The sequence below is a fragment of the Bos taurus genome, chromosome 14, assembly GCF_002263795.3.
Source record: "Bos taurus isolate L1 Dominette 01449 registration number 42190680 breed Hereford chromosome 14, ARS-UCD2.0, whole genome shotgun sequence".
Classification (NCBI taxonomy): Eukaryota; Metazoa; Chordata; class Mammalia; order Artiodactyla; family Bovidae; genus Bos; species Bos taurus.
Window position 1 is genome coordinate 65525052 of NC_037341.1, and position 26891 is coordinate 65551942.

The 26891-nt window shown below is 37.1% G+C and overlaps 1 protein-coding gene across 3 annotated transcripts in view; it reads left to right on the forward strand.

Annotated features, from left to right (window-relative positions):
• Nucleotides 1-26891, forward strand: part of STK3 (serine/threonine kinase 3) — a 311132-nt gene that overhangs the window by 49606 nt on the left and 234635 nt on the right. For all 3 annotated transcript variants that reach the window (XM_010812167.4, XM_059893297.1, NM_001079607.2), the window contains exon 4: nt 11900-12014. In XM_010812167.4, the coding sequence (XP_010810469.1) occupies nt 11900-12014 (115 nt within the window). The remainder of the gene's footprint in view (nt 1-11899; nt 12015-26891) is intronic.

Sequence of the window (26891 nt, forward strand, 5' to 3'; positions counted from 1 at the left end):
GTTTGTAACATTGTATAGGAGGCAGGGATCAAGACCATCCCTTGATCCAAGGAATGAAATGAATTACAAGGAAAAGAAATGCAAAAAGGCAAAATGGTTGTCTGAAGAGGCCTTACAAATAACTGAGAAAAGAAGAGAAGCTAAAGGCAAAGGAGAAAAGGAAAGATATACCCATTTGAATGCAGAGTTCCAAAGAAGAGCAAGGAGAGATAAGAAAGCCTTCCTCAGTGATCAGTGCAAAGAAATAGAGGAAAACAATAGAATGGGAAAGACTAGACATCTCAAGAAAATTAGAGATAGCAAGGGAACATTTCATGCAAAGATGGGCTCAATAAAGGACAGAAATGGTATGGACCTAACAGAAGCAGAAGATATTAAGAAGAGGTGGCAAGAATACACAGAAGAACTATACAAAAAAGATCTTCACAAACCGCATAATCACGATGATGTGATTACCAGCCTAGAGCCAGACATCCTGGAATATGAAGTCAAGTGGTCCTTAGGAAGCATCACTACAAACAAAGCTAGTCGAGGTGTTGGAATTCCAGTTGAGCTATTTCAAATCCTAAAAGTTGATGCTGTGAAAGTGCTGCGCTCAATATGCCAGCAAATCTGGAAAACTCAGCAGTGGCCACAGAACTGGAAAAGATCAGTTTTCATTCCAATCCCAAAGAAAGGCAATGCGAAAGAATGTTCAAACTGTCACACAATGGTACTCATCTCACACGCTAGTAAAGTAATGCTCAAAATTCTCCAAGCCAGGCTTAAGCAATATGTGAACCGTGAACTTCCAGATGTTCAAGCTGGATTTAGAAATGGCAGAGAAACCAGAGATCCAATTGCCAACATCACTTTCACTTTCAATAAGTCATTAGCAAAAAAGAAAAAAAAAGTGAGAAATGCACATTAAAATAATGTATAACATAATCACATTTAAGAATGTATTCCAGTATGAAACAGCAAAGTTCAACAATGTAAAATCACAATTACTTTTGAACCAACCTAATAAAAGTGGATTCCATCTTCTAGATTTCAGTTTTACATTCATATTGAACGTATAAAATAGTGAAGAGGCAAAAAAGTTGGTTAGTTAAAGGATCCTAAAAGTGCTAAAGGATAAAGTGAGTGAAAAACTGGGAAATGGTGGGAGCAGGCATTACATTTTAGCTACTACTTACTTAGTGTTAATGCAGATGTGTTATTGAGAATTGGTATAAAAATGATTTGGATGAAAACAGTATAAATTGAAAAATGCCCACATAAAATAGTAGAATTTCAGCTAGAGAAAATGAGATTGTAGTTTTGAAACTGATATATTTTCTTAAGTCTATGCAGCTATTTGGGCATTTGGCAAATTGTCTCGCTTTCTACACTGTAAAAAGAGACCAGAGGATGTTTTAAATTTTTTGTTCATTTTAGTGCATACTCAACATGTATTCAGTACAGCTTTTTGGTATAAATATTTAGGGGAACCCATCTGCATTGTTTATGGCTGAATCTTTTGTCTAGTCCAGTGCTTGCTTGACACAGAATAGGTATTTAGTAAGTATTTGTTGAATGTGTAAATCATCGAACGTTGGTGCTTGACTAAACCTCTGTAGGTATATTTTCGAGTTTTTCCTATGTATTCTTCTCTAAGGATGTGCTTCTAGGGGTATTTTCCTCAAACAGTGAAGAATCAAGCAGAGTGGGAAATTTAGCTCTTCTTTTTATCTTTTTCTCTATATTGGAGTTCATTCTAAAATTTTATATAAGGTTCTGGTGCTAAAGCATAATTAAGAACTATTTTACAGGAATAGAAAATGAGATCTAGAGATTTTACATGGATTGTCCTAGATCACAGCTAATGACTAGGATGATATGAGGAATGATATTTGCTGACTGCAGGGCGATTGCTGAAGAAAGCAATATCTATACAAAGATTACAACAGTTCAAAGTAAAGTACTCATTCTCAAGGCAAGGCTAGAGATGGAGGCAAGAGCTGGTCAGCAGTACTTTTGAATACCATGTGCCCAGGTAACGTGGATACAAGGGATACAAGGGAACCACAAACCTCTACACTTGTGGTACTTAACTCTCTAGGGAAGGAACTTCTCATGTCTAAACCAGGAGAAATGTGTTGTTAACGCATGCATTAGGGCACACAATTATTCACCTAATTTATTCTATATATATGTTGTTGTTGTTGTTTAGTTGCTAAGTTGTATCTGACTCTTGGTAAAACCCCATGGACTGTAGTTCACCAAGCTACTCTGTCCATGGAATTTTCCAGGCAAGAATACTGGAGTGGGTTACCATTTCCTCCTCCAGAGGATCTTCCTGTCCCAGGGATCAAACCTGCGTCTCCTGCATTGGCAGGCAGATTCTTTACCACTGACCACTGGGGAAGCCCTTCTTTGTAAATGTACACATTTATATAAAATACAAATTCAGTATATATATTATGTAAATAAATTTATTCACCTAATATATATCGAGTGCCTACTCCTGAGGGCAGCCCTTCTGTGCTGTGCACGAGAGGTATAACAATGAATGAACCAGACTTTGGAAGGACTGTCACTCAGATGGACTAGGCAGATGAATGGATAGGCTGTTTCAATGTAGTGTGTTAAGAGCTCTGATGGGGTAAACATAGAGAACATACTATATTGGTTGGAACCCATGTAAGGCCTCACTATTGGAAATTTAGGGAAAAAAGGATGACTTAGATTTACTGGGCAAAGAGGGAGAAGTGATCCATGTGGTAGAAATAGCACGTTTCTAGCTTGTCTGCTCAGAGTCTTCTTCCAGAGCAGCTCCTGTCCCATCTGTTTTATTTGCTGATGCTTCTGGGTCAGATTGTGTTTGAACAGTGTTGCTGATTAAAAAAAAAAAAAAAAAAATTGACATTCACCATATTGAAGGATTTGTGATTAACTTTGGCAGTTTTTACCAGCTCACGTATATGATTTCATATTTTGGGTGGACCAGGAACCAGTTGCTATGGTTTAGATTTATTTTGGAAAAAATTCCGTTTTCATAGGAGAGCATTCACATTGCCTTTGTGAAAACACTGTATTACCCCTATTAATTTAGAACACTGTGAAGATTGTAGAAGGGTGTTGAGGAAACTTACATAATGAAAAACAGCCATTTCTTAGGATTTTAATTGTCACATGCTCATAATGAGAACATTAAAAGTATGTTTTAGAAAATATTTGCAAAAGACTTATCTGATAAAGGAATGTTATCCAAACTATACAAAGAATTAAAGAAACTCAACTTGCAAATAACCCAATTAAAAAATTAACCAAAGGCCTTAATGGACATCTCACCAGAGAAGATATACAGATGGCAAATAAAGATATGAAAAGATGCCCCACATTCCATGTCATCAAAGAAATACAAATTAAAATGAGATACCACTGTACACCTGTTAGAATGCCCCAAATCCAGAAGACTGACAGCACCAAAAGCTGGTGAGATTGTGGAGCTGAAGGAACTTCTTTTCATTGCTGGTGGAAATGCAAAATAATATTGCCAGTTTAGAAGTCAGTTTGACAGTTTTATTCTGAAACTAAACATTCTTTTAACCATATTATCCAGCAGTCTTGCTCCTTTGAACCAGCCAGGATGTCCTTCAGCAGGTAAATGGGTAATCTGTGATATATGTCCAGACAATGGAATATTATTCAGTTGCGCTAGTGGTAAAGAGCCCGCCTGACAATGCAGGAGACGTGAGACGTGGGTTTGATCCCTGGGTCGGGAAGATCACCTGGAAGAAAGTATGGCAACTCACTCCAGTATTTTGCCTGGAGGTTACAGTCCATGGGGTTGCAAAGAGAAGGGAACGACTGAAGTAACTTAGCACACACAAAAGGAAATGAGCTATCAAGCTATGAAGATACACAGAGGAAGTTTGGGTATTACTGGTGAAAGAGGATGATCTGAAAAGGCTACATATTGTATGATTTCAACCATATGACAGCCAGGCAGAAAACCCCTATAGAGACAGAGAAAAGATTGGTGGTTGCCTGGGGTTAGGATGGTGGAGGGAGGGAATGATTAGGTGGAGCTGTGAAATAACTCTGTATGGTGCTGAAACGGTGTATACAGCTGAAACCCAAAGAACGTACAATACCGTGAATGAATCCTAATGTAAAATATGGACTTTGGTTGACAGTGATGTGTGTCAATGTAGATTTTTCGGTTGTAACAAATGTCCCACGCTGGTAGGGGATGTTGATAATTGGGAAGCTATATGTGTTGTGGGAGGCAGGCAGTATATAAGAAATCTCTTTACATTTCACTCAGTTTTGCTGTCAATCTAATCTAAACCTGTTATAAGAAAAATACCTTTAACAAAACATGATTTTCTTCAATTAAGTTGAAATTCAAGTTAATATACAAATTTAATTACCTTTTAGACAGGAAACATTAACATTTGAATCTCTGTAAGAAGGTTAAATATAATGATCAGTCCAAATATAATAACGTGTACCACAAGTAGTGTCTATGTAAGGAACAAATAGGTAAGGAAAGTTTTCTATTTTTTCCCCCCTCTGGTTTTTCTTGTTTTTTTCCCCCTCATTTTTTTTTTTTTAAAAACACTACTTCTATTTTGAGTTGTGATAACAGAGGAAGACCATTAGGACAAGAGTTTGGGGGTTTCTGAAATGAAGACAGAGGAATGGCAAGGATTGGTACGTTAGGCATGAGATGAGAGGAAGCCAAGAAAGCAAAAAGAAAAAGGAGCGTGCTGTGTAGTTTCACTGGGCTGAAAGTGTTCAATGGGGAGAGGAAGTGAATGGGACAGGAGAGTGAGAGGCAGGGGCTGGCACTGGAGAAAGGAGTAGGCTGCCTCCTGGGTCCCCCAGTTGTCAAGGCATCGAGTTTCACTTTTGCTTCCAGGTGTATGCTGTAATTTCACTTGCATCTTCCTTGTCCCTCCAACCACTGGAGTTTTCAAAGTCATATTTAACTATTGTATTTGACCATGTCAAGAATACACAGAATTTCTGGGTTCTCATATGTCCTGTAAGTCCATACGGTGGCTTAGTCAAGATTCTTAGGCGTTATGGCCAAACTAAAACTTTGTGTGTTGCTTAAAATGATAAGTAACACTGAGCTAGTGTTTTGAAGGAAGCTCTCTTTGCTTCCTCTCCAGCCTTTGATAATCAATGTGTGGTTTAAAAGAAAGACGTCAGTATATCTAAATAATTGTACAGTTAGCTAACTTGCCCACGGCTTTGACTCTGTCACCTTTGACCTCTGGCAGTCTTGCACTGGATACTTCTGCTTCAGTGCTATTTGATTGTATTATTTTCTCGCATAAACTCTTCATGGGTTCCCCGTTGCCTGGACTGCCTTTTCTTGTTTGTCACTAGCCTAAAGTCTACCAATTTTTCTCCCTAGCATCTGCCACAAGACTCTATATGTTGTTCAGTGAATGTTTGTTGATTATGTTTAAAATGATAATGAATGAGTGATGAATGAATGACATTTATGTCTGTGGAAACAGACTGAGTTAAAGTCCTAGGTCTTGAACTCTCTGAGCTGATTTGTGTCTGTGTTTGTAATTTTTCAAAGTGCTGGCTTGAAGTTTTAATCTTTAATTTGTCAATCTTAAATTTATACTTAGTGTGCAGTTGAAAGGAGACACAGTGGATAAAATGCAGTAGAAACCTTGCTTATTGTCTTCTAACTTGCCATTATAGATTATCATCAAATTGGTATTGTGTATCTGTGGTGACCTAAATGGGAAGGAAATCCATAAAAGAGGGGATATATGTATATGTGTAGCTGATTCACTTTGATGGGTAGCAGAAACTAACACGACGTTGTTTAGTTGCTAAGTCGTGTACAACTCTTTTGTGACCCCATAGACTGTAACCCACCAGGCTCCTGTGTCCATGGAATTTCCAAGGCAAGAACACTGGAGTGGATTGCCATTTCCTTCTCCAACACAAAACTGTAAAACAGCTATAATCCAATAAAATAAAAAAGAATTGCATTGAGTGGACCTTGAAAATCTTTCTTTGTTTTCTGTTTCTTCTACTCCCACTCCCAAGCCACCATCTGTTTTTTAAAATGTAGGTTTTATTATTATTCAGTTATGATGAGACTAGCATATCCAGAGATAGATTTTTATACACATAGATCCAAGAAGGATAGGGGTGAGAGAGGGAGGACCCATGGGGGGAAACACCACAATCAGTCAGGAGGCAGATGGAAAGAGAGGGAAATGTGGGCAAGACCCTTTATTGTGGTCTCTGTGGGAAGGAATGGGTGAACTGAATAAACGGGTTTATTATTATTCAGTTGCTAAGTTGTGTCTGACTCTTTGTGACCTCATGGACTGCAGCACACCAGACTTTCCTGTCTTTCATCATCTCCCAGAGTTTGCTCAGGCTCATGTCCTTTGAGTCAGTAATGCCATCCAACCATCTCATCCTCTGTTGTCCCCTTCTCCTCCTGCCCTCAATCTTTCCCAGCATCAGGGTCTTTTCCAGTGAGTCCGTTCTTCTCATCAGGTGGCCAAAGTATTGGAGCTTCAGCTTCAGCATCAGTCCTTCCAATGAATATTCAGGGTTGGTTTTCTTTAGGATTGACTGGTTTGATCTCCTTGTAGTCCAAGGGACTCTCAAGAGTCTTCTCCAGCACTGCAGTTCAAAAGCATCTATTCTTTGGTGCTCAGCCTTCTTTATGGTCCAGCTCTCACATCCATACATGACTACTGAAAAACCACAGCTTTGACTATACGGATCTTTGTTAGCAAAGTGATATCTCCGCTTTTTAATATGCTGTCTAGGTTTGTCATAGCTTTTCTTCCAAGCAACAAGTGTTTTTTAATTTCACGGCTGCAGTCACTGTCTGTAGTGATTTTGGAACCCAAGGAAATAAAGTCTGTCTCTGTTTCCAGTTTTTCTCCATCTATTTGTCATGAAGTGATGGGACCAGATGCCATGATCTTAGTTTTCTGAGTGTTGAGTTTTAAGCCAGCTTTTTCACTCTCCTCTTTGACCTTCATCAACAGGCTCTTTAGTTCCTCCTCTCTTTCTGCCATTAGAGTCGTATCATCTGCATGACTGAGGTTGTTGATATTTCTGATATTTCTCCTGGCATTCTTGATTCCAGTTTGTGATTCATATAGCCTGGCATTTCCCATGATGTACTCTGCATATAAGTTAAATAAGCAGGGTGACAATATACAGCCTTGACGTACTGCTTTGCCGTTTTTGAGCTAGTCTGTTGTTCCCTGTCTGGTTCTAACTGTTGCTTCTTGTCCTGCATACAGGTTTCTCAGGAGGCGGGTAAAGTGGTCTGGTATTCTCATCTCTGTAAGAATATTCCACAGTTGGTTGTGATCCACACAGTCAAAGGCTTTAATATAGTCAATGAAGCAGAAGTAGATGCTTTTCTGGAATCCCCTTGCTTTTTCTAAGACCCATCAGATGTTGGCAATTTGATATCTGGTTCCTCTGCCTTTTCGTAAATCCAGCTTGTGTATTTGGAAGTTCTTGGTTCACATAGTGTTGAAGCCTAGCTTGAAGGATTTTGAGCATAATCTTGCTAGTGTGTTAAATGAGGGTAATTGTGGGGTAGTTTGAACATTCTTTGGCATTGCCCTTCTTTGGGATTGGATGAAAACTGACCTTTTCCAGTCCTATGGCCATTGCTGAGTTTTCCAAATTTGCTGGCATCTTGAGTGCAGCACTTTCATAGCATCATCTTTTAGGATTTGAAATAGGTCAGCTGGAATTCTATCACCTCCACTCGCTTTATTCGTGGTAATGCTTTCTGAGGCATTCTGAATCCAAGATGGTTGAGTAGAAGGATGTGGGCTCATCTTCTCCTGGGAGAACAGCAGAATCCAACAAATAGGTTTAGGGTTGGCTGGACTGAATAATTTCATTATGCTGGAGGCTGTCCCTAGTTGTCTGGTATATGGCCCTAGGGTGATTAGGGCTGGGGAGTAGTAGCCCTGGAGGTGGTTGAGAGAATGTACTCCAGATTAGCTTGTTTGCATATGTAAGATCTGCTCACAGTAATTACCCAGCCTGAGAGGAACAGTGGAGGCATTGTCAGTAGGTCCCGGATGTCACCCTGGCACAAATACAGAAAATAAAATGATACGCTTAATACAGTGTCTGGCAACAGAAAATTCTAACTGGTCTACCCATGTGCATGTGTACTTTCCTACAGTTCAGCTTTCAAACAACAGCCAGAGGAATCTTAAAAGTATAAATCGTAAGTGTAAAAAGAAAGTATAAATTAGATCGTGTCTTTCCTCTGCTTAAAATTCTTCTCTTGTGTATCTGTTAAGGCCCAGCTTCCTTTCTTTGGTTTTGAGGCCCTTCATCATTAGCTCCTACCTCCGTCTGTGTTCTGCTTTATTTTTCAATCACTTTATTCTAGGTACACTGATCCCTCAACAATAATTTGCTCCTTTTCTCCTCAGGGTCTTTGTACAGACAGTTTTTGGTACCAGAATGCTCTTTATAACTGATTAACTTCTAGCTAACCTTTGACACCAGCTTAAATGTTATTACTTTAGGGAGGACTGAATTAGGTCCCTTCTATTAATTTTTTTGGGATTGTTAATTTGTTTACCTATTCATTGCTTTTGTGTGAGTAATATAAGAAGGGAGGTATTGGGGATAAAACAGAAAGCAAGGATGACCATTATTACATATAAACTTTGGAGTTTAAGCATTTCTTTTCTTTTCCAAATGTTATTTATAATCCACAGGCATGAATGGAGGGAGAATATTTTGTTAAAAGCTTACCCATGTCTACTTGCAAAGTTTTTCATATATTTCAGTGCTTCCCAAGGCAGGGGCTACCATGGAAAGTGTGTGAAAGTGAAAGTCACTCAGTCGTGTCTGACTCTTTGCAACCCCATGAACTATACAGTCCATGGAATTCTCCAGGCCAGAATACTGGACTGGGTATACATTCTCTTCTCAAGAGGATCTTCCCAATTGAACCCAGGTCTCCTGCATTGCAGGCAGATTCTTTACCAGCTGAACCACCAGGGAAGCCCTCATATTACTTATAAGTGAGCAGTTATGAAGGATCAAGGGCTCAGACTCTCCTCTAGCAGCTTCCTTTGCACTATTCTGTTCTTTCATATGAACTAGGGACAGTTTCGGAGAAGGCAGTGGCACCCCACTCCAGTACTCTTGCCTGGAAAATCCCATGGACAGAGGAGCCTGGTAGGCTGCAGTCCATGGGGTCACTAAGAGTCAGGCACGACTGAGTGACTTCACTTTCATTTTTCACTTTCATGCATTGGAGAAGGAAATGGCAACCCACTCCAGTGTTCTTGTCTGGAGAATCCCAGGGACAGAGGAGCCTAGTAGGCTGCCGTCTATGGGGTCACACAGAGTCGGACACGACTGAAGCGACTTAGCAGCAGCAGGGACAGTTTTACTAGCAGAAATAGTGAATGTGAAATAAAGTCTCATCCAGTTCGTCTCATAGCACTCCTCTTCTTACCACAGTTAGTAATCATATTTATTTGTTGGTTTGCTTCTGGAATACCTGAGTATCTCAGGCTACTTTGTGCCGTAGGAGGGGCAGAATTGTGTCTGTCTGGTTTATGTGGTCTGATGCTTGGCTTGAGTTGAGGGTCAGTGAATGAATGCTGAGATGAATGATAAAAACTGGATTTGAGTATGTGTCCCAGGTTAAAATTATTGAGGCCAATTTTAATGTAGAATTGTTGGACTTTGGTCCATCTAACCGACTGTGTATTGGAATGGGCCACTTGAAGAGAATTTCACCTTTCCCCAAAGGTGTTGCCTTGACTCATCCCTCAAGAGATGGAACTGCCGTTTTAGGTTTCTGACCAGTTTAGAATCTCTAATTTTTGTAGGAGCTGTCAATCCTACCCTTAGAGTTGCTGATTTCTTAGTGTAGATTGCAAGATAAAATATATATTTTCTGTGTGCTTTTCAGTGAACATAATCTTGAATGCATTGCTAAGTTAACACTTCAAGATTTTGAAAAAGAAAATTAATATTTAAAGAAGTTCTCTGAAGGATACACCATCTATCTTCTGGAGTGAAGCTTGACTGTGGGTGTATATCAAAGTCACCTGTAGAGGTTTTAAGAGCCCTATTTAGTTAGAGGCTCTAAGGTATGGGACCTGGATCACAGGTGATTCTGGTGTACAGCCAGGTATAAGAGCAGTACTTCGTATGAAAGTTTCTACACAGGCAGTCATACCCCAAGGAAGCGTTGTCAAGAATGCTTTTTTATGTTTCCTATCAGTTAAAGTTCTGGCTCTATAGTGTAGATTCATTTGTAAAGAAGTACTTTTAAATGTTTTAGTGAATATTTATGAACTCTTGGTAATACTTCCCAGTCCCTCCACCTAGCAAAGTTGAGTGTTGTCTGCAAATTTAAGGTGTGAGATGGGGAGCAATGAGAGATGTGGGTAGAGAGGTAGACTCTGAAAGGTCTTGTATGTGTTGTGAAGCAGTTCTTTTTCCCTTTGGTAATGGAGAGTCATTGGAGGTTTTTTAAAATCAGGAAGGCAACATGGTTAGCTTTGACTTTTGTTTTAAAGGAAAGTTACCTGTCAATTATACGGAACATAGATTAAAATGGGGGCAAAAACTACAAGGAGACCAAAGTAAGCCTGTGCAAGAGGGAATGAGGAGCAGTAGGGATAAAACGGGACTGAATTCTAGCCCTGTAGGTGCCTGTTTCAGTTTAAGCTCCAACCAGTCAGCTCTACCCTTGACTTCAAGACAGCTAAAATCACAAAGGCTTTATTGAGAAGTCTTTCCCCGACCGAATTCTCTTAATCTGTTCTTTTGGTAGTTTTTTTATGTCATATTTTATAGTACTTTCCATTCTCTATTGCTCTGTTTTGCTTATTTGATTCCTGTGTCTTCTTATCTTACACTGATGCCACTTTTCATGATAGCTGCTTCTCTGTGGAAATAGCTGTTGAACAAGTTGTCCTCTAAACATGTCATTCTTGGTTTTTTCCCCTTCTGTTTTTGTGCCTTTGCTCATGGTCTTTCTCTTTTCCAAATGTTCTTATTTCTCTTCTACACCCATATCTTGAAGTTTTAACGTTTTTTTCCCCCCATAATTCAAATCCCACCATTTCTGCAAAGTCCTCTAGTGTGATTCTTCCATGGTCTCTTCCACCTTGGGCTCTTAGAGTATTTAAGCTGTGTACTCCTTTATGCTTCCTTATATATTTTCATCTTTTTATTTAGTCTGTGAATGTTGATATTCTGCCTTTTTGAGTTGGACAGGATATTTTATACATCACTGTACATAGCATATCCTTAATAATGTGATGGTCATTTGCCCCATTTTAAGTCTTCCTAAAAGCAACTTGGCTACATAGTTTATTCTACTCTAAAAAACCTAAGACCTCATCTCAGAAATATTTTAAATTGTCAGTAACTTTAATTATATGAATTTAAAGCAAAAAAATTATTATTATTTTTCTCTAGGATTTTAAAGGTCAAAATAAAAGAGAATTTAAAAAATTTGGGGGGCCTTATTGAAATACAAAGTTGAGTTAATATTTGGATATAAAATCCTTTAAAGACTTATGTTTAAAATGCTTTAATTAAAGTAAAATATTTTCATTTGTTCCTTAATGTTAAATAGTGTGTCCTTTGCCAAAACAAAGCTTTATTTTCTTGGGAATCACTCAGAACATTTGGACCTCCTCTGGTTTGTAATCCTGTTAAATTTCATCTGTGAATTAAAGCCTAATTATACATAGTCGGTACCCTACATAGAGACAATGCCATGTATAATGGTTTACTCATTAAGTTTACTTATTGAAACATTATGAAATGCTGAAAATACTTTGCATTGGTATTAAGAAATAATTTTCTTTGAGAATTAACTGAACTTAATTGTCTATATATTTTTCTTTAGCCCATATGTTGTAAAGTACTATGGCAGTTACTTTAAGAACACAGACCTCTGGATTGTTATGGAGTACTGTGGAGCTGGCTCTGTCTCAGACATAATTAGATTACGAAACAAAACAGTAAGTATTTTAAAATTGTTTTGCCAATCTCATTTCTAAAGATTCATATTTTAGAAGCTGACTATACAGTGTTTTGTTACAAGGAAAATATTAGTGTGAAGAAAGAAAAGACTTCACAGTGTAAAAGGATCTAGTATGAGGTGTGAGAATTAGTCACAGATCTTTGTGTGGCAAATACAGGAGTCATATGATTGTTTAATTCATTTATTAGGATAATTTTTGGTTTAGTCACCGAGAAACCACCATGGCACTCCTCTTCTTCATTTGGAATCAGTGTTGCATGTTCTTTTTTAACTTGAGTTCAGTAGGTTATGGCTAGAATTTTATTTTTGTAATATTTATGGTGTTTCTTTATCATAAGTTTTTTTGTATTATAACCTATGGTTGATAAACAGTTGAAGTATTATGTTTCTGAATCTTAAAAATAACTGAAGAATAATTTTTGTCTTATTTCCCCAAATATCTCAGGATGTTTGAAATTAATAGAGCTCAATTATAATTTTTTTTTCTGGTAAATTCAGCTTAGTGAGAATGTGTTATTTAATGATAAATTTTATGGCTATGTTTTAACCCTAAGTAAAAGAGCTATTTACAAAATTGTTTACTTTAGCCTAGCAATGCACCTAGTTAACTTGGATAATTTACAAGACCAAAGTGACCTTTTTAAAATCTGCGAATGACTAAGAATAATAAATCAGTGAAATAATTTGTAATTCTGTAAAACAGTATCCCAGTAACTACATGTCATTATTACATGTTGTCAGACATGTTTCAGTAAAATACATTCGGAAAAATACTTAACTACTTGAGTCAATTTGTGGTTAACCAGAATCATTTTAAAGTTTGATTGGGGAAGTATGTTGTAAGTTTATCCTACTAATTTTTTTTTTCTGTTACAGAAAATAAAGTAAATAGGTTTTCTTTTAAACGAAGTGAAACAGAAGTTAAAATAATCCCTGTTTTGACAGAATGGATTAAGTGATTTGTGACATTCTAATTATATATTTTAGAATTTCTATGGTGCTTAACTAACATTTATGTAAATCAGATGACTCCTGAATGGCAGAACAATGCTTTAATTGAAAATAATTATACTCCAGTTAGGGAAATGTTTTAAAACCATTTCAGGGCTAAACTCAGTGCATTTGGTATTTAAAGTTACCGGGTAGAAATACGGAGTAATACTGTATGAAACGGAATATCTATTTATTCTAAATATTAATGTTACCATTTTGAGTCCATAGGAAGAATACAGCCTTTTATGTATTCTAAGTATACAAAAATACTTTATTTCTGTGGTTAATAAATAGAAACCATGAAGGTATACTATAGTTCTAAAAGGTAGATTTGGATGGGATAATTATTCTCAGGTATCTCCTTCACCAATTATCAAAGGAAGGATTTTACCCTATTTGCACTTCTTTTTAGAAGGCAGATTCCACCTAACATGTTTGGAGATCATACATTTGAAATAGTCTAATTATTATTCTCACAAGTTGGTTTTCCTTGGGCCTGGGGAAGTATGGAAGGGTCTGATTCCCAAACACAAAAAGGAATCCAGAACTGCATGAGATGGCTCAGGAGCTGTACATATGTTCTTTCTGGGTATTGCCTTGATAGCAGCTCTTGTTAAATCTCAAAAATATTCTGCTTTTTTATGCTACTTATGCTACTTTTCCTTCATTTATGTATTATTTTAAAAACGTACCATTGTTATGAAGGTTGGCAGTGTGAGGGATAGTTATCATCCTGTTTAATATTTGATTTTTTTTAGGAATGTTCACTGGAAGGATAATCTTGATTGTTTGAATTTCAGAGGCATGGCTTTCAAAAAACGTGACAAGTGAAACAGTTGTCCTCGACCTGTTAATACTCACTCCAGTCTTTTCCTAAGAGTACAGAAAATTTTCTTTTAGGCTTTATATGCTGTTTGGGTTTTTGTTACATGCTTTGTTGTTTCTTGTAATTCTGTGTATATTTTAAACAGCACAAGGCTGTTTAAATAATAATTCTTCTTATTTTTGATGGTGTTTAAATTTATACTTTTTTTGCTCTTTATTCTTTTTTTGCATTTCTCAGTTGCCTGAACAGTGTTCTTTAGTGTTTCCTTATGATGGTAATAAAATCGCTCTCGTTTTTTTGTTTTTTTCTTGTATGAAAATGTTATCTCACTTAACTTTTGAATGATATATTTGCTGGGTAAAGAATTCTAGGTTGGCAATTTCTTTTACATTTTTTATTTATTTTAAGAGGATTGACTCTCAGAAAACCACCTAAATAATACCCTTTGTGTAGAATTATTCTTGTCTTTGAAAGAAATCTCATTAGCGATGAACTGTTCTTGATTTTGAAAATCAAAATAGAACTGAGTTCTATTGCTATCTTTTTTTTTTTGTATTGAAGTATAGCTGATTAACAATGCTGTGATAGTTCCAGGGGAACAGGTGAACAGCAAAGGGATTCAGCCATTTTCCCCCAAGCCCCCCTCCACTCCACATAACACTGAGCAGACTTCTATATGCTATATGGTAGATCCTTGTTGGTTATCCATTTTAAATATAGCAGTATGTACATACCCATTCCAAACTCCCCAGCTGTCCCTTCCCTGACCCTTCTCCCGCCAGCAACCAGAAGCCTGTTCTCCAAGTCTGTGAGTCTGTTTCTGTTTCACTAGTAAGTTCATTTGTATTTCTTTTTATATTCCACGGGTAAGAGATGTCATAGGTGCTGTTGTTTTTTTGATCAAATAGTTCTTTAAAAATTAAAGATAGAGAAAAAATCTGATGAAGTTACTTCAGCTTCACAGTAAGACTGGGTTCCTAGAATAAAGGCTGGGTTCGTGTTTTAGTGTTTTGGTATATGCTTTTGCCTCATCTGCTCCCCCACCTTTGAGTGTTTCTCCTTACCCCTAGTCTTTGCCTAGTGAGTTTGCATCCATGAAGGACTAGCTCAGTTATCACCTCTTCTTTGAAGCTTTCCGTATTTTCCCAGGTAGTTTATCTATTTGGTAATTGGTTGACTAGTGAATTAGTTAAGTATTTATTGCATATTCACTCTTACATAAGAGCACAATAAATTCTAGCTGCCATTATTTTATAATTTTTACTGTTATTATCTTACATATTTTGACTGCTGGATAGACTAAGCATCTTGTCATTTGTGTATTGACTCTCTTACTTATTTTTAGTGCTTGTCCTTTGCATTTTATTATTATTGTTGGTAGTGGTGTTTTCTTACATTGCAGGCTTGCTTGACAGTTTGCTAATAGTTTTATGAGTATTTCACATGTCATTTTAAAAGTCAAAAAACCAGTTATCTTATTGTCAGCATAGATATTAAAGACTTTCAAAATCTTTCAAAATCTTTTAGAAATTTAACTTCTAAAATCTCTTTTAGAGGTTTTATGCCCTGACATTTTCTTTGGGAAATACCTGCTGCTGTTGCTGCTGCTAAGTCATTTCAGTTGTGTCCAACCCTGTGCGACCCCACAGACGGCAGCCCACCAGGCTCCCCCGTCCCTGGGATTCTCCAGGCAAGAACACTGCTGTGGGTTGTCATTTCCTTCTCCAATGCATGAAAGTGAAAAGTGAAAGTGAAGTCGCTCAGTCGTATCCGACCCTCAGCGACCCCATGGACTTGCAGCCTACCAGGCTCCTCTGTCCATGGGATTTTCCAGGCAAGAGTACTGGAGTGGGGTGCCATTGCCTTCTCCGTTGGGAAATACCTAGGAAAAGATAAAAACATAGAATTAAATTTGAGGGTTAATTAGAGCTCTCAGTGGTTAAACTGAGCCTGAGTAGCAGAGTTTGGGATTGGATTGTTGGCAGTTGAGCCAATAACGAATGGTAGTTCGGGTAATGGTGGTAGTACTAGAGGGAGAATGAAGGTGAAACTTTCTTATATTTCAGTGGGTGATAAAAGTTTGAGTCTTCTAGTTGCATTTAGAGTAGAAATCACTATTTGGTTAGTATTTATTGAATCTTTTGGTTTGTAAGTTAATACTATATATAAGTTAAACTATAATAAGTATATGTAAGTTAAACTCCTGATTCTGTGATCAAACTCACAACACACAACTCATGTCCTGGTATTATGTATCTTTAATAAGTGACTTTTTAAAAAAATAATATTTAAAACTAGAGTTTGTTGAAACCTATGTGTAGATAACTTTTCTGTGGCTATCCTGTACTTGGAAATCACATTTAATTATTAGTCAGCTTTTAGTCTTTAGGAGAAAAGGTTTAGCAGTTGCTTTCCCCTACTGTAAGCCTCTTAGGGGCAGAAATTTTTATATGTTCATCGTGAAACTATTACAAGTGCCTAGAATAGCTACTGGCATCTAGCAACCTTGATAAATGTTTGTTGAACTGAAATAGGAACAATTCCATGACTGCTTCTTCTGTGAATATAGACAATCTAACTCATCTATTTAGTGTTGTATTTTTGTAGGTAAATTGTAATTTTCATAGCTACTACTATTAAGTATTAATGATGTGGGTTATTGAACAGATATGATCATATACCAAAGTATATGTGCTTATCAGTAACCTATGAAAGTGTGAAATAACAGGATCTGTTGTGTTAGTTCCCTGATTTTTATAGAAGTTATATTTATGTAAATTAAATTTTTTGCTAATTTTTGCAAGTGTATATCCCAATAACTCAAACCATATGCCTTTTGTTGTTATTACTGGAAGTTAATGTAATCATTTCAGGTGTTTTTTTTTTTAGTGTTTTCAAGTTTAAAAAGAATAAAAAGTCCAGTAATTATGGGAATAAATACACAAAATATTTATGGCAATAATTTTGAAGGTTTTCTTGTGAGGACATTTTAAAAACCAATATATTTTATGTTAAATGCATTTAGCCTCTGAACATTTATGCATTTCAAGTATTTATGCATTTATGCAAAGTAAAAATAGACAATTCTGTGAAATTGAAGCTTTTTAAAGATAGATTATATATTTGATTAGAGGCTTTCAAAATGATCTTTACAAAATTATTAAGCTATGCCGTGACATATGGAAGAAATAGAGTCTACATCTTAGACGTTTATTGTGTATTTGGAAATGTTCTAAGAAAAGGCCTAGGGTTGGTCTCTCCTACTCTGACTCAGCTTTTTATTTGACCACTTATTTTAATTCAACCTAGCACTTTGGATTTTAGTTTTGGTTCTTCCAGAAACTAGTTTTATAATCTGGATCTTCAGCTTCCTCATCTATTAAATAATGATTAGCATTGGTACAGTGCTTTGCATTTTACTTGGCAGTTTTATTTACATTTTGGTTGAATGGAAAGGTTCAAAATACATTTATTGATCTAGGCCTGGTGCTATGTGTTAGAGGTACAAATAATTCTTAAGAAATGTTGCTGCTGTTGCATTGTTTGCAGACTGGTTAAGGTAATGCATATGTAAAAAGCTAAATTTGATTCTGTAAAGAGTTGGAGTTCTTTAGGGAAAGTACAAGACAAGCACTTAGCCTAACATTCAAGTTCAGTGAAAGCTTCATAGGAGAGAGAACCGTTTAACATGAGCTTGGAGGAGGACTCATCTGTCATTGGAGTCAGGCTCCACAAGGGCAGGGTCTTGTCTTCTTTGCTGACTGTTCTGTCCCGCTCCTCGGACAGTGCCTGATGTGTAGGGTGCTGAGTAAATATTTGTTGTTGTGTAAGTGAATGAATGAATGACTCAGAGAAGAGAGGGCAAAGGACATCTTGGAAGAGGAAACAATTTTACACTAGAATTATATTTTCATCTTTAAAAGTCCAGTGTCATATTCCTTGATCAGCTGAAGGAAAATGTTCCCAGCATCTTGTTTAAATGGGTTTACTTTCCTCACACTTAATTGCTCAAAATCATTGTCATGTGTTAGTTTGATGGATCTATGCTAGGATCATGATTTTTTGTTTTCCCTTTTTTTTTCTTTTCATGTTGGAAGAAGTAGCATATGCTATCTTTATCATTTCACTAATGTTTTCTAGCTTCTTACTCATTTTATCTAGTTCCTGGAGTTTATTTGATTCTTCTTTGAGAAAACATTCTTTGGGTCTTCCTGATTTCTTGTTCTAATGTGGACTCATTGCTTTTTAGGTCTGCTGTACAGCTGCAGTCCTGGGATTTCTTTTCACTGGACTCCTGGGTTAGTGTCACCATTTTCTTGTGTATTTCCTATTTCCTTGGCTTTTCACTCTTGTTCTGTGTTTTTCCTCAGCTATCTTCTTCAGGGTACAAAATTAACAGATCAACTTGTTGAGTCCTTCTGTGTCTGAAAATGCTTTTATTTTGCTTTCAAACTTGATTGATAGTAGCCTATGTAGAATTTTACATTGAAACTAAGTTTCTCTCAGAGCTCTGGTAGCTTTCCTGTATTATCTTCTAGCAGCTAGTGTTGCTAATGTTCTAGATAGCTAATGCCTGTCAGAGGCTTATTCATTTGTAGGTTTCCTCCCACCTCACAACTTTTTAGACTTTTTTCTTTATTCTGATGTCTCTGATGTTGAATAAGGATCAAGATATTTCATGAGGATGTGCCTAAGTATGAGTCCTTTTTAGTTCCTTTCAGATAAAAACTTCTGTTTTTCTTTAGCTTTGGAAAAATTTCTTTGATAATTTCTCCCCTATTTTATTCATTGGATGGTGAAAACGCCTGAATTTTATTCTTTTTTTTTCCTCCCAGGTTTTCTGTCTCCTTTTGTTTTTTTTTCCTACTTTAATTTTCTGACTCTTCTAACTGAACTTTTTATTTCAGTAGTTATATTTTAATTTACAAGAACTCTTTTGTTTTTGGTTATTTTTTTTTTGCAACATCTTGATGCTTGAGACATGGATATATGATCTTTTCTAATCACTCTAAGAAAAATAAGTTTTGAAAAAAGTTGTTTTCTGTTTCTTGAATCATCTCTATTTCTGCTGAGGTTATTGCTTCACTTGTTTGATCCTGGTCTTCCCCATGGCAGGATGACCGCTAGAAAGGCTGACTAGCTCTCATTGGAAACATTGGGGCGATGCTTTTTGCCTGGCAGGTATAGTGTTAAGATGAACTGGCTGGTATCTGGCTTGAGGAGGAAGTGCCTGCAGAAGTGGTTTGTTCAGTTTCTTTAGCCATTCCCCTCCCCTGCCTTTTCTGGGGCCTGGGGATGAATTCCAGGATGCATGTAATCTCTGTATAAAGTAGGCATGAGGAGCTCACTCTTGTTCTCTTTTCTTCTTTTCACTTCCTGGGGAAAAGCTAGCCTACCTTTTCCACCTTTTCCACATCTCTTCCCACTCCTGCCCTCTCTACCCAGCGGTTCTAACTTGGAACCCCCTTGGTGTTTACTTGGTTATCACCCCTTCCTTGCCTGCTCTTGCCTGTGAACTCTTCATAGAAATGCTTCCAAATTTATTATACTCTCCTGTGCTGATTCTTTTATCAGTTTATTTATTAAATTTTTTTCTATCAGTTTCATGGGAATTTAGAAGGAGGAAAGACAGAGAACTAAACAAATTGCAAATTCCGGTTGGTTTTGAACCTGAATCAGTGGTATGTTCTTTTCCCTTCCTACCCACCTCCCTATCGATACTTTCATACCCTTAGGTGTTTAAAGTAATACAGCTACTTTGAGGAGTACAATTTGATGCTGTGTTGTCAAGTTGAATACGAAAGCGCCATGGGATCCATCCAGTGTTTCTCCTCTTCCATCTGTACCTTAAGAGAAACTCTAACACGATTGAATGGTGAGAAATGTCCCAGAATGTTGTCACAACAAGAAATTAGGAGCAAACTTAAATGTTGATGAGCACTAGACCCTGGACTAGAGAATTGCTGTTGTTCTTTCAGCCTCCATAGTTTTGCAGCCCTTTGGTGAAGGCAAGCCGAGAGTAGCATTCTGCTTGAAATGTTTTAGAGCACCCGCACCACAATGTGCAGATGAAAATGATGTTAAAATACCAAGTGAAGTTTGTGTCTTAAAACACAAGTCCAGTTTGGTATATGAGAAATTTTTTTAGTGTCTGCTTCTACCAGAATGAACTCTATTTTTGTGATTGGGTGGGAGTGGGGGAGGGGGCATTGAGGGAACACAGAATAATGGAGAGGAAGTTCCAGACTGAAGAAGCAGTTCCTAAGTTGTCCATATGTGTATTTTTGTGGTGGACTTGTTTTAATGGCAGTGATTGGGAACGTCAGGTTTACTTAGGCATTACTTGAGAAGTGTGAAGGACACATTGAGACCATTCTTTTTGGTAGATTCTGACTGTTAGTGTTATGGCAGTGATTCCCAACTCCAGTGACAGACATTTGATAGGTATTTTGAGAACCACTGCTGTAATACTGGTATGTGCCGGGCATATTATATAGACTGTTGCATTTAATCCTCATGTAAGGACTGAACAACTGTGTAAGGTAAGAACAGTTATTAACCCCATTTTTCCAGACAAGCAACTGAATCATAGAGTGGTAAAATAGATTAGAGGGAAAGAAAAGTTTGAAATTGAAGCCGACTGCTGGAATCGAACTGTAAAAGTTAAGAGCATAGAGTGGAGAGCCAGACTGTCTTGAATTGTGGCTCTGCTACATACTGGTTGTGTGAACTTAGGCAAGTTCCTTAACTTTTCTGTGACTCATTTTTTCCATTTGCTAAATAGGGTGAGAATACCACCCTACTTCTTTGAATTGTGTTGAAGATTATACATTTGTAAAGTGCTAGAAACAGTCCCTGGTACATAAAAAGTCCTATATGTATTTGCATTGATATTGTCATCATTGTCCTGCCTTCTTACTTATATGGATGGAAATGTCTTTGCATTGTGAACATTAATCAGATGATGTGTTTGAGAATAATACAGGAGACTGTGGAAACCAAGTACAGAATCTTAGCATTCACCATTGGTACCTTGAATTATTTTCAAGAGCGGGACATAAGCTCCATGAGATAGAGCTTACATTTTTAGGTACAGTGAAAGTTTGTTTAATAGAATCAGACAGTGGCTATTCAGAATATACTGGAGTATTTTATTTTAGTGCCCTTAAAATTAATGCCTTGTACATAATAGTCTTTTTGATATATGTTTGCATTTTAAAAATATATATTCTGCCTTGTTCATTATGTACTGTTTTAAACTTTTTTTTCCCTTAGTGAAGGCATACCAATTTCTTACTGATTTAAGGTTTAGTACTTGGAGCCTCAAAGTTTGGTAGTGTTTCATCATTAATAATAGACGTCTTTTTGAGATGTGTGGATTTCTGTTCCATAAAGTTCTTTTTAGGGTTTATGTTTGCCTGTGTTATTGGACTAATTCATGTTTGACTTTCCTAATCACTTTGTTGCATGTTCCCTCTTTGTGTAATAGATACTAGTTCATACGGGCTTTACAACTCCATATATATTGAGTGCTTTTCTGTTGTCTTCTGATCTCTTTTTCAGGAATCTTTTCATGTGGGAAAGGATTTTAAAATGTCTGCCCACTGACCATTTTCACAGTAGAGTATCAGTTCTCTTTCTCTTCAGATCAAGGGATTATAAGCAGCGAGTATTTATGTATATTTACATATGGTGTAAGTAGTGAAAGCTTTCATTTTGAATCACTAGTTGTGGGACTTTGTGATAGATTATTAATTTTTTTTTTTTTTTTGCCAGACATCTGCAATCCAGATTTCATGAAAGAAAACCTCTCTCTGCCTTTTTGTATATAATAATGGCTAAAATATTCTAGTTATGTTTTCTAATGTACATACTTTGTATTGAGCAGATTTGTGTTTTTCTGGAAGAATCCCATAAATTTTTTATCGTTTAAAACCTTGGCTATTTTATACCCTCAACACTCCCGTTTTTGGGTGGGATGAGATAGAGTGGTGAGGGGTGGAAGGGAGTTACTGAGTTGCTGTGTTGTTTTTTCCAGTGTTTTCCTCATGTTGAATACCTAACAGCCCCATTAAATGTATGTATTATTTTCCTCAAGAAAGAAGGAGTAAGAGGGGGAGAAATTTTGATTGTAAAGCAGTTGGAATCTGAAGCTTCATGGATGTTCAGATAAAGCCTTACATGTAAGCTTAAGAATTACTTTTAAAATTTAGGTATTTTAGAAATTGCTACTTAATTCCTTAAGTTTCTTGCAAGAGGCTTTGGTCACCATTGTGTATTGATGTAACATGTATGTCGTAAGAACTAATAATGCTGAAACATTCGAAGAGCTCTATAAAATGAGATATCTAAATGCAGTGTTAATTTGGAGTAAACATGTATTGGCTGGGGCAGGTGGTACTCAGAAAAATGAAGGCAAAAAGGAGACTTTGCCTTCATGTTCCTTTTAAAAGACTTATTTATTCTACTTTTCCCACCCTCAGTTATTGTAGCCCTTTTGTTTGGGGGCAGAAAATAGAAATCAGCTTCAGAGATTTCATACTGTTAAATGTCTGGAGTAACCTATAGCAGTTCTAGAGTTGGTCAATGGTTTGTGCTTTGTACAAACCTCTTTTCCAGGAACCTCCCCACTTTTTTGGTATCTACTTGAAATTTACATCGGTTTCAGCTCTTGGTTATAAATTATAGAAACCTCACCTCAAACTGGCTTGAGTCAAGAAGGGATTTTATTTACTCACATAACTAAAAATCTTTGCAGAGCAGGTTTCATGCATGGCTTGATTCAGAGTGAAAGGAATTACTTAGACTTGTCTCTTTGTTTTAATACCTCTGTATTGATTGTGCTCTCAGACTCTTGCCTCATCGTGGCAAGATGGCTGCTCAGTTATACCTTTCTAGTTAAAATCCAGCAGTCTTGTACCTCACTGCTTCTGAATGGGTCATGTGCCTTTCTCTGTGGCCATTGGAATGTGATGCAGTAATTGGATTAGATCTAGGACATGGATCTGACCTGGAGCAGGGATGGAATTGACTGCTAGAAATGCGTGGTCTGAAGGTGGGGAAATAGTGATTCCCTCAAGGGAAATGAGGGTATGTTAGCAGGAGAACAGTGAATGAATGTTAGAATGACAAAAACAACAGGGATTTCTATGTATTTATCAAACCTAAAATCAAAACTAAATGTACCAAGAAGAAAACACCCACACACCCACACACACACACCCACACCCCCTTCTAAAATAACTTCCAGAATAAATGTTAAGTGTTACAGGAGGTATCTGGTGAAATTCAGGGTTAAAACTATGGGGTCCTCAACCTTTTCTCCCCTTTGTCACAGTAAAGTGCAGTAAGGGACAGCTGGGATGATGTATCTCAAGGAGCCTGCTTCTGCTGGGTCAGCAATAAGTGTTCACTCTAAGAATTCATGTAAGTGTGCTTTTCAGGATTACAGATCCATGGTTTCATTTAGACCATGGTGACCTGACCCTGGTTTTAGTTCTGGTGTCCATGGCCCCTTCTCCTGACAAGGATTTTCTCACCCTAAACAGGTACTGCTGTTCAGTTCTGTGCTAGAATCTTAGGAGAGTGAATCCTTTTGTGTGGAAAGTAATTCTTGCTCCTTATTTGGTGTCTCCTGTAGAGTGATATTGAGTTCTAAGTTATTTCACACATGCTTCTTAAAAGTTCCAAGCCACAGCCTTAAAATGACCATGCAGTGTAGGATCAGACCCAGAGAGTTTTTTATAGCAATCATGTGCCACATCTTAACTCTGATTAAATACGTTGTACACATCACACTCCATGACATCTTTTCTAAATCTTTTGATTGTATTATAAACACTTTTCTTTATGATCTTTCCACATTACAGTATAGTCCCTCCAATAGTCTTGCTCTTCTACCTTAACTAAGTACATTAAACCTACAAAGGTATTTCCTTGGCTTCCCTAATTGGTAAGCTGCCCAGTTTTCACCTTAGTTGCTGTACTTCTTGGCATTTCTCCCAGTTCTATTTCCCTTTCTTAAGTCAGGCCCACTTTCACACACTGTATTTTTATATTGTACGTTCCTCTCCTGGCAGACTGCCTGTCACAGCCAGACCTGCCGTGAGCCCTCCCTCCCTGTCATAAGCCTGACCCCTTAGCACTCTGTGACTGGTTATTTGGAATGATGTGGTTTAGTGGAAGGACCCTTGCATGTAGCATCAGAAGACCAAACATCAGTTCCTGGCTTGTTACATGTTAGCTCTGTGACCCCAGATACACCGTGTAACTAATTCCTTTTAACTTCAGATGCCTAATCCTAAAATGGACCTAATATCATATTACTTGCCTTACCTACCTCAGTGTTTTCTTGTGAGGAACAAAGATGATGAGTGTCAGAGCATTTTGTAACCTGCCAAGTTCTATACAAATGTAAATTGTATTTTGTTACTATTAAGGCAGAAACTTAAAAAGATAGTATTTAGTTTTTAATGATTTATCATTGATTTAAGAATTTTATATTTGTTGAAATAGTGGATATCCTGTAGTATTAGAAAAACATTAAAAGATCATTATGTCTTATCCAGTAAAATATTATTTAATTTTAGGAAATCAAGAAGTTAGTTTTTTTTCAGAAAATGGAAATTTAGCTCCTTAGGTAGCAAATCTAATTTTAACAGTTTTAGATGAAGCTCTTTTAAAATCATATTGTATAATTCTTTATACCTTTAACCAAAATGTATAAGTGCTTTCCATTTTAATAATATAAATAAAGGGGAAAAAAATAATAGGAGCACATTGTAAAAATTCCAAATAGTACAGAAGAGGAATTTAGCATTTACTCACTCATCCCTCAGTTTTACTTCCTGGAGGAGATGTCAGTTACCAGTTTCTTGTGGCTTCTTTCAGTGCATGCATTTTTGAAAAAAAAAATTTTTTTAATTGAAGGATAATTTCTTTACAGAATTTTGTGTTTTGTTTTTTTTTTTAATTTTGTGTTTTTTTAAAAATCGGCCATAGGTACACCCATGTCCCCTCCCTCCCAAACCTCCCTCCCATCTCCCTCCCCACCCCACCCTTCAGCCTGTAACAGAGCCCCTGTTTGAGTTCCCTGGGTCATACCCATTGGCTGTCTGTTTTACACATGGTGTTGTAAATTTCTGTGTTACTCTCTCCATACATTTCCCCTTCTCCCTCCTCTCCTCCCATGTCCATAGGTCTGTTCTCTGTGTCTGTTTCTTCATTGCTGCCCTGAAAATAAATTCATCAGAGCCATCTCTTCAGATTCCATATATATGTCAGTATACGATATTTATATTTCTCTTCCTGACTTACTTCACTGTATAATGGGCCTCTAGTTTTGTCCACCTCATTAGAACAGATTCAAATGTTTTCCTTTTTATGGCTGAGTAGTATTCCGTTGTATATATGTACCACAGCTTCTTTATCCATTCATCTGTTGGTGGACATCTAGGTTGCTTCCATGTTCTAGTTCTTGTAAATAGTGCTGCAGTGAACATTGGGGTACATGTGTCTTTTTCAGTTTGGGTTTCCTTGGGGTATATGCTTAGGAGTGGGATTGCTGGATCATATGGTGGTTTTATTCCTGGCTATTTAAGGGGTCTCTATACCATCTTCCATAGTGGCTATATCAGTTTACATTCCCACCAGCAATGCAAGAGTGTTCCCTTTTTTCCACACTGTCCCCAGCATATTGTTTGTAGACTTTTTGATGGTGGCCATTCTGACTGGTGTGAGGTGGTATCTCACTGTAGTTTTGATTTGCATTTCTCTAATAATGAGCGATGTTGAGCATCTTTTCATGTGCTTGTTAGCCATCTGTATGCCTTCTTTGGAGAAATGTCTCTTCAGGTCCCTTTCCCACTTTTTGATTGGGTTGTTTGCTCTTCTGGTATTGAGTTGTATAAGCTGCTTATATATTTTGGAAATTAATTCTTTATCAGTTGTTTCCTTTGCTATCACTTTCTCCCATTCTGAGGGTTATCTTTTCACCTTGTTTGTAGTTTCCTTTGCTGTGCAAAAACTTTTTAAGTTTAATTAGGTCCCACTTGTTTATTTTTATTTTTATTTCCATTACTCTCGAAGGTGGGTCATAGAGGATCTTGCTTTGATTTATGTCATGGAGTGTTCTGCCTAAGTTCTCCTCTAAGAGTTTAATAGTTTCTGGCCTTACATTTAGGTCTTTAATCATATTTTGTTTTAAACAAGAGAGTCATACTGCATGTGTTGGTGTTCTATACTTTGCTTTTTTTTTTTTTCAAACTTCTTTTTTTCTTTTATTTTTTTTCCTTGGCCAGCCAGCCAGGAGATGAATTTTTTTTTTTCAACTTTTGATGTATCTCAGAGATATTCCCATATCAGTATATAGGTCTGTGTGTATGTAACAGAATGTGTTTTTTTCAGTACTTTGGATAAAATGGGCTCCAACTTACATTGTAATCAAAGCTGAAGGAAACTTTTGTAGGTATGTATTGGCTGTAGTGCATGGGTTTGCAGAACCAGACAGGACTGAGCGACTGAACCGAACTCATTGTTGTACCTGTGTTGTTCTGGCCATTGGTTACATTCTGAGAAATGAAATTACTAGGTTAGAGGGCATGTTCGTGTGACAATTCCTTTTCTTTCTTTTTTTTCTTTGGAGAGGGGGCAGTTTCACTTTGAATTATGAAAGGATTTTGGATTTTGCTTTCAGTGGCTTCCTGCTTAACTGCATGCTTTGGCATCTCTTCATCTTAAAATTAGAAATTTTGACTAAAAAAATGCATTGGGATAGTTAGGGAGTTTGGCATGGACTAGGTACACACTGCTATATTTAAAATGGATAACCATCAAGGAGCTACTGTATAGCACAGGGGGCTCTGATCAGTGTCATGTGGCAGCCTGGATAGGAGGTAAGTTTGAGGGGAGAAATGATTGCATGTATATGTAGGACTGAATGCCTTTGCTGTCTACCTGAAACTGTCACGGCATTGTTAATCGGCTGTACTCCAACATGAAATAAGAAGTTAAAAAAAATCCATTGGAATTTTAAGC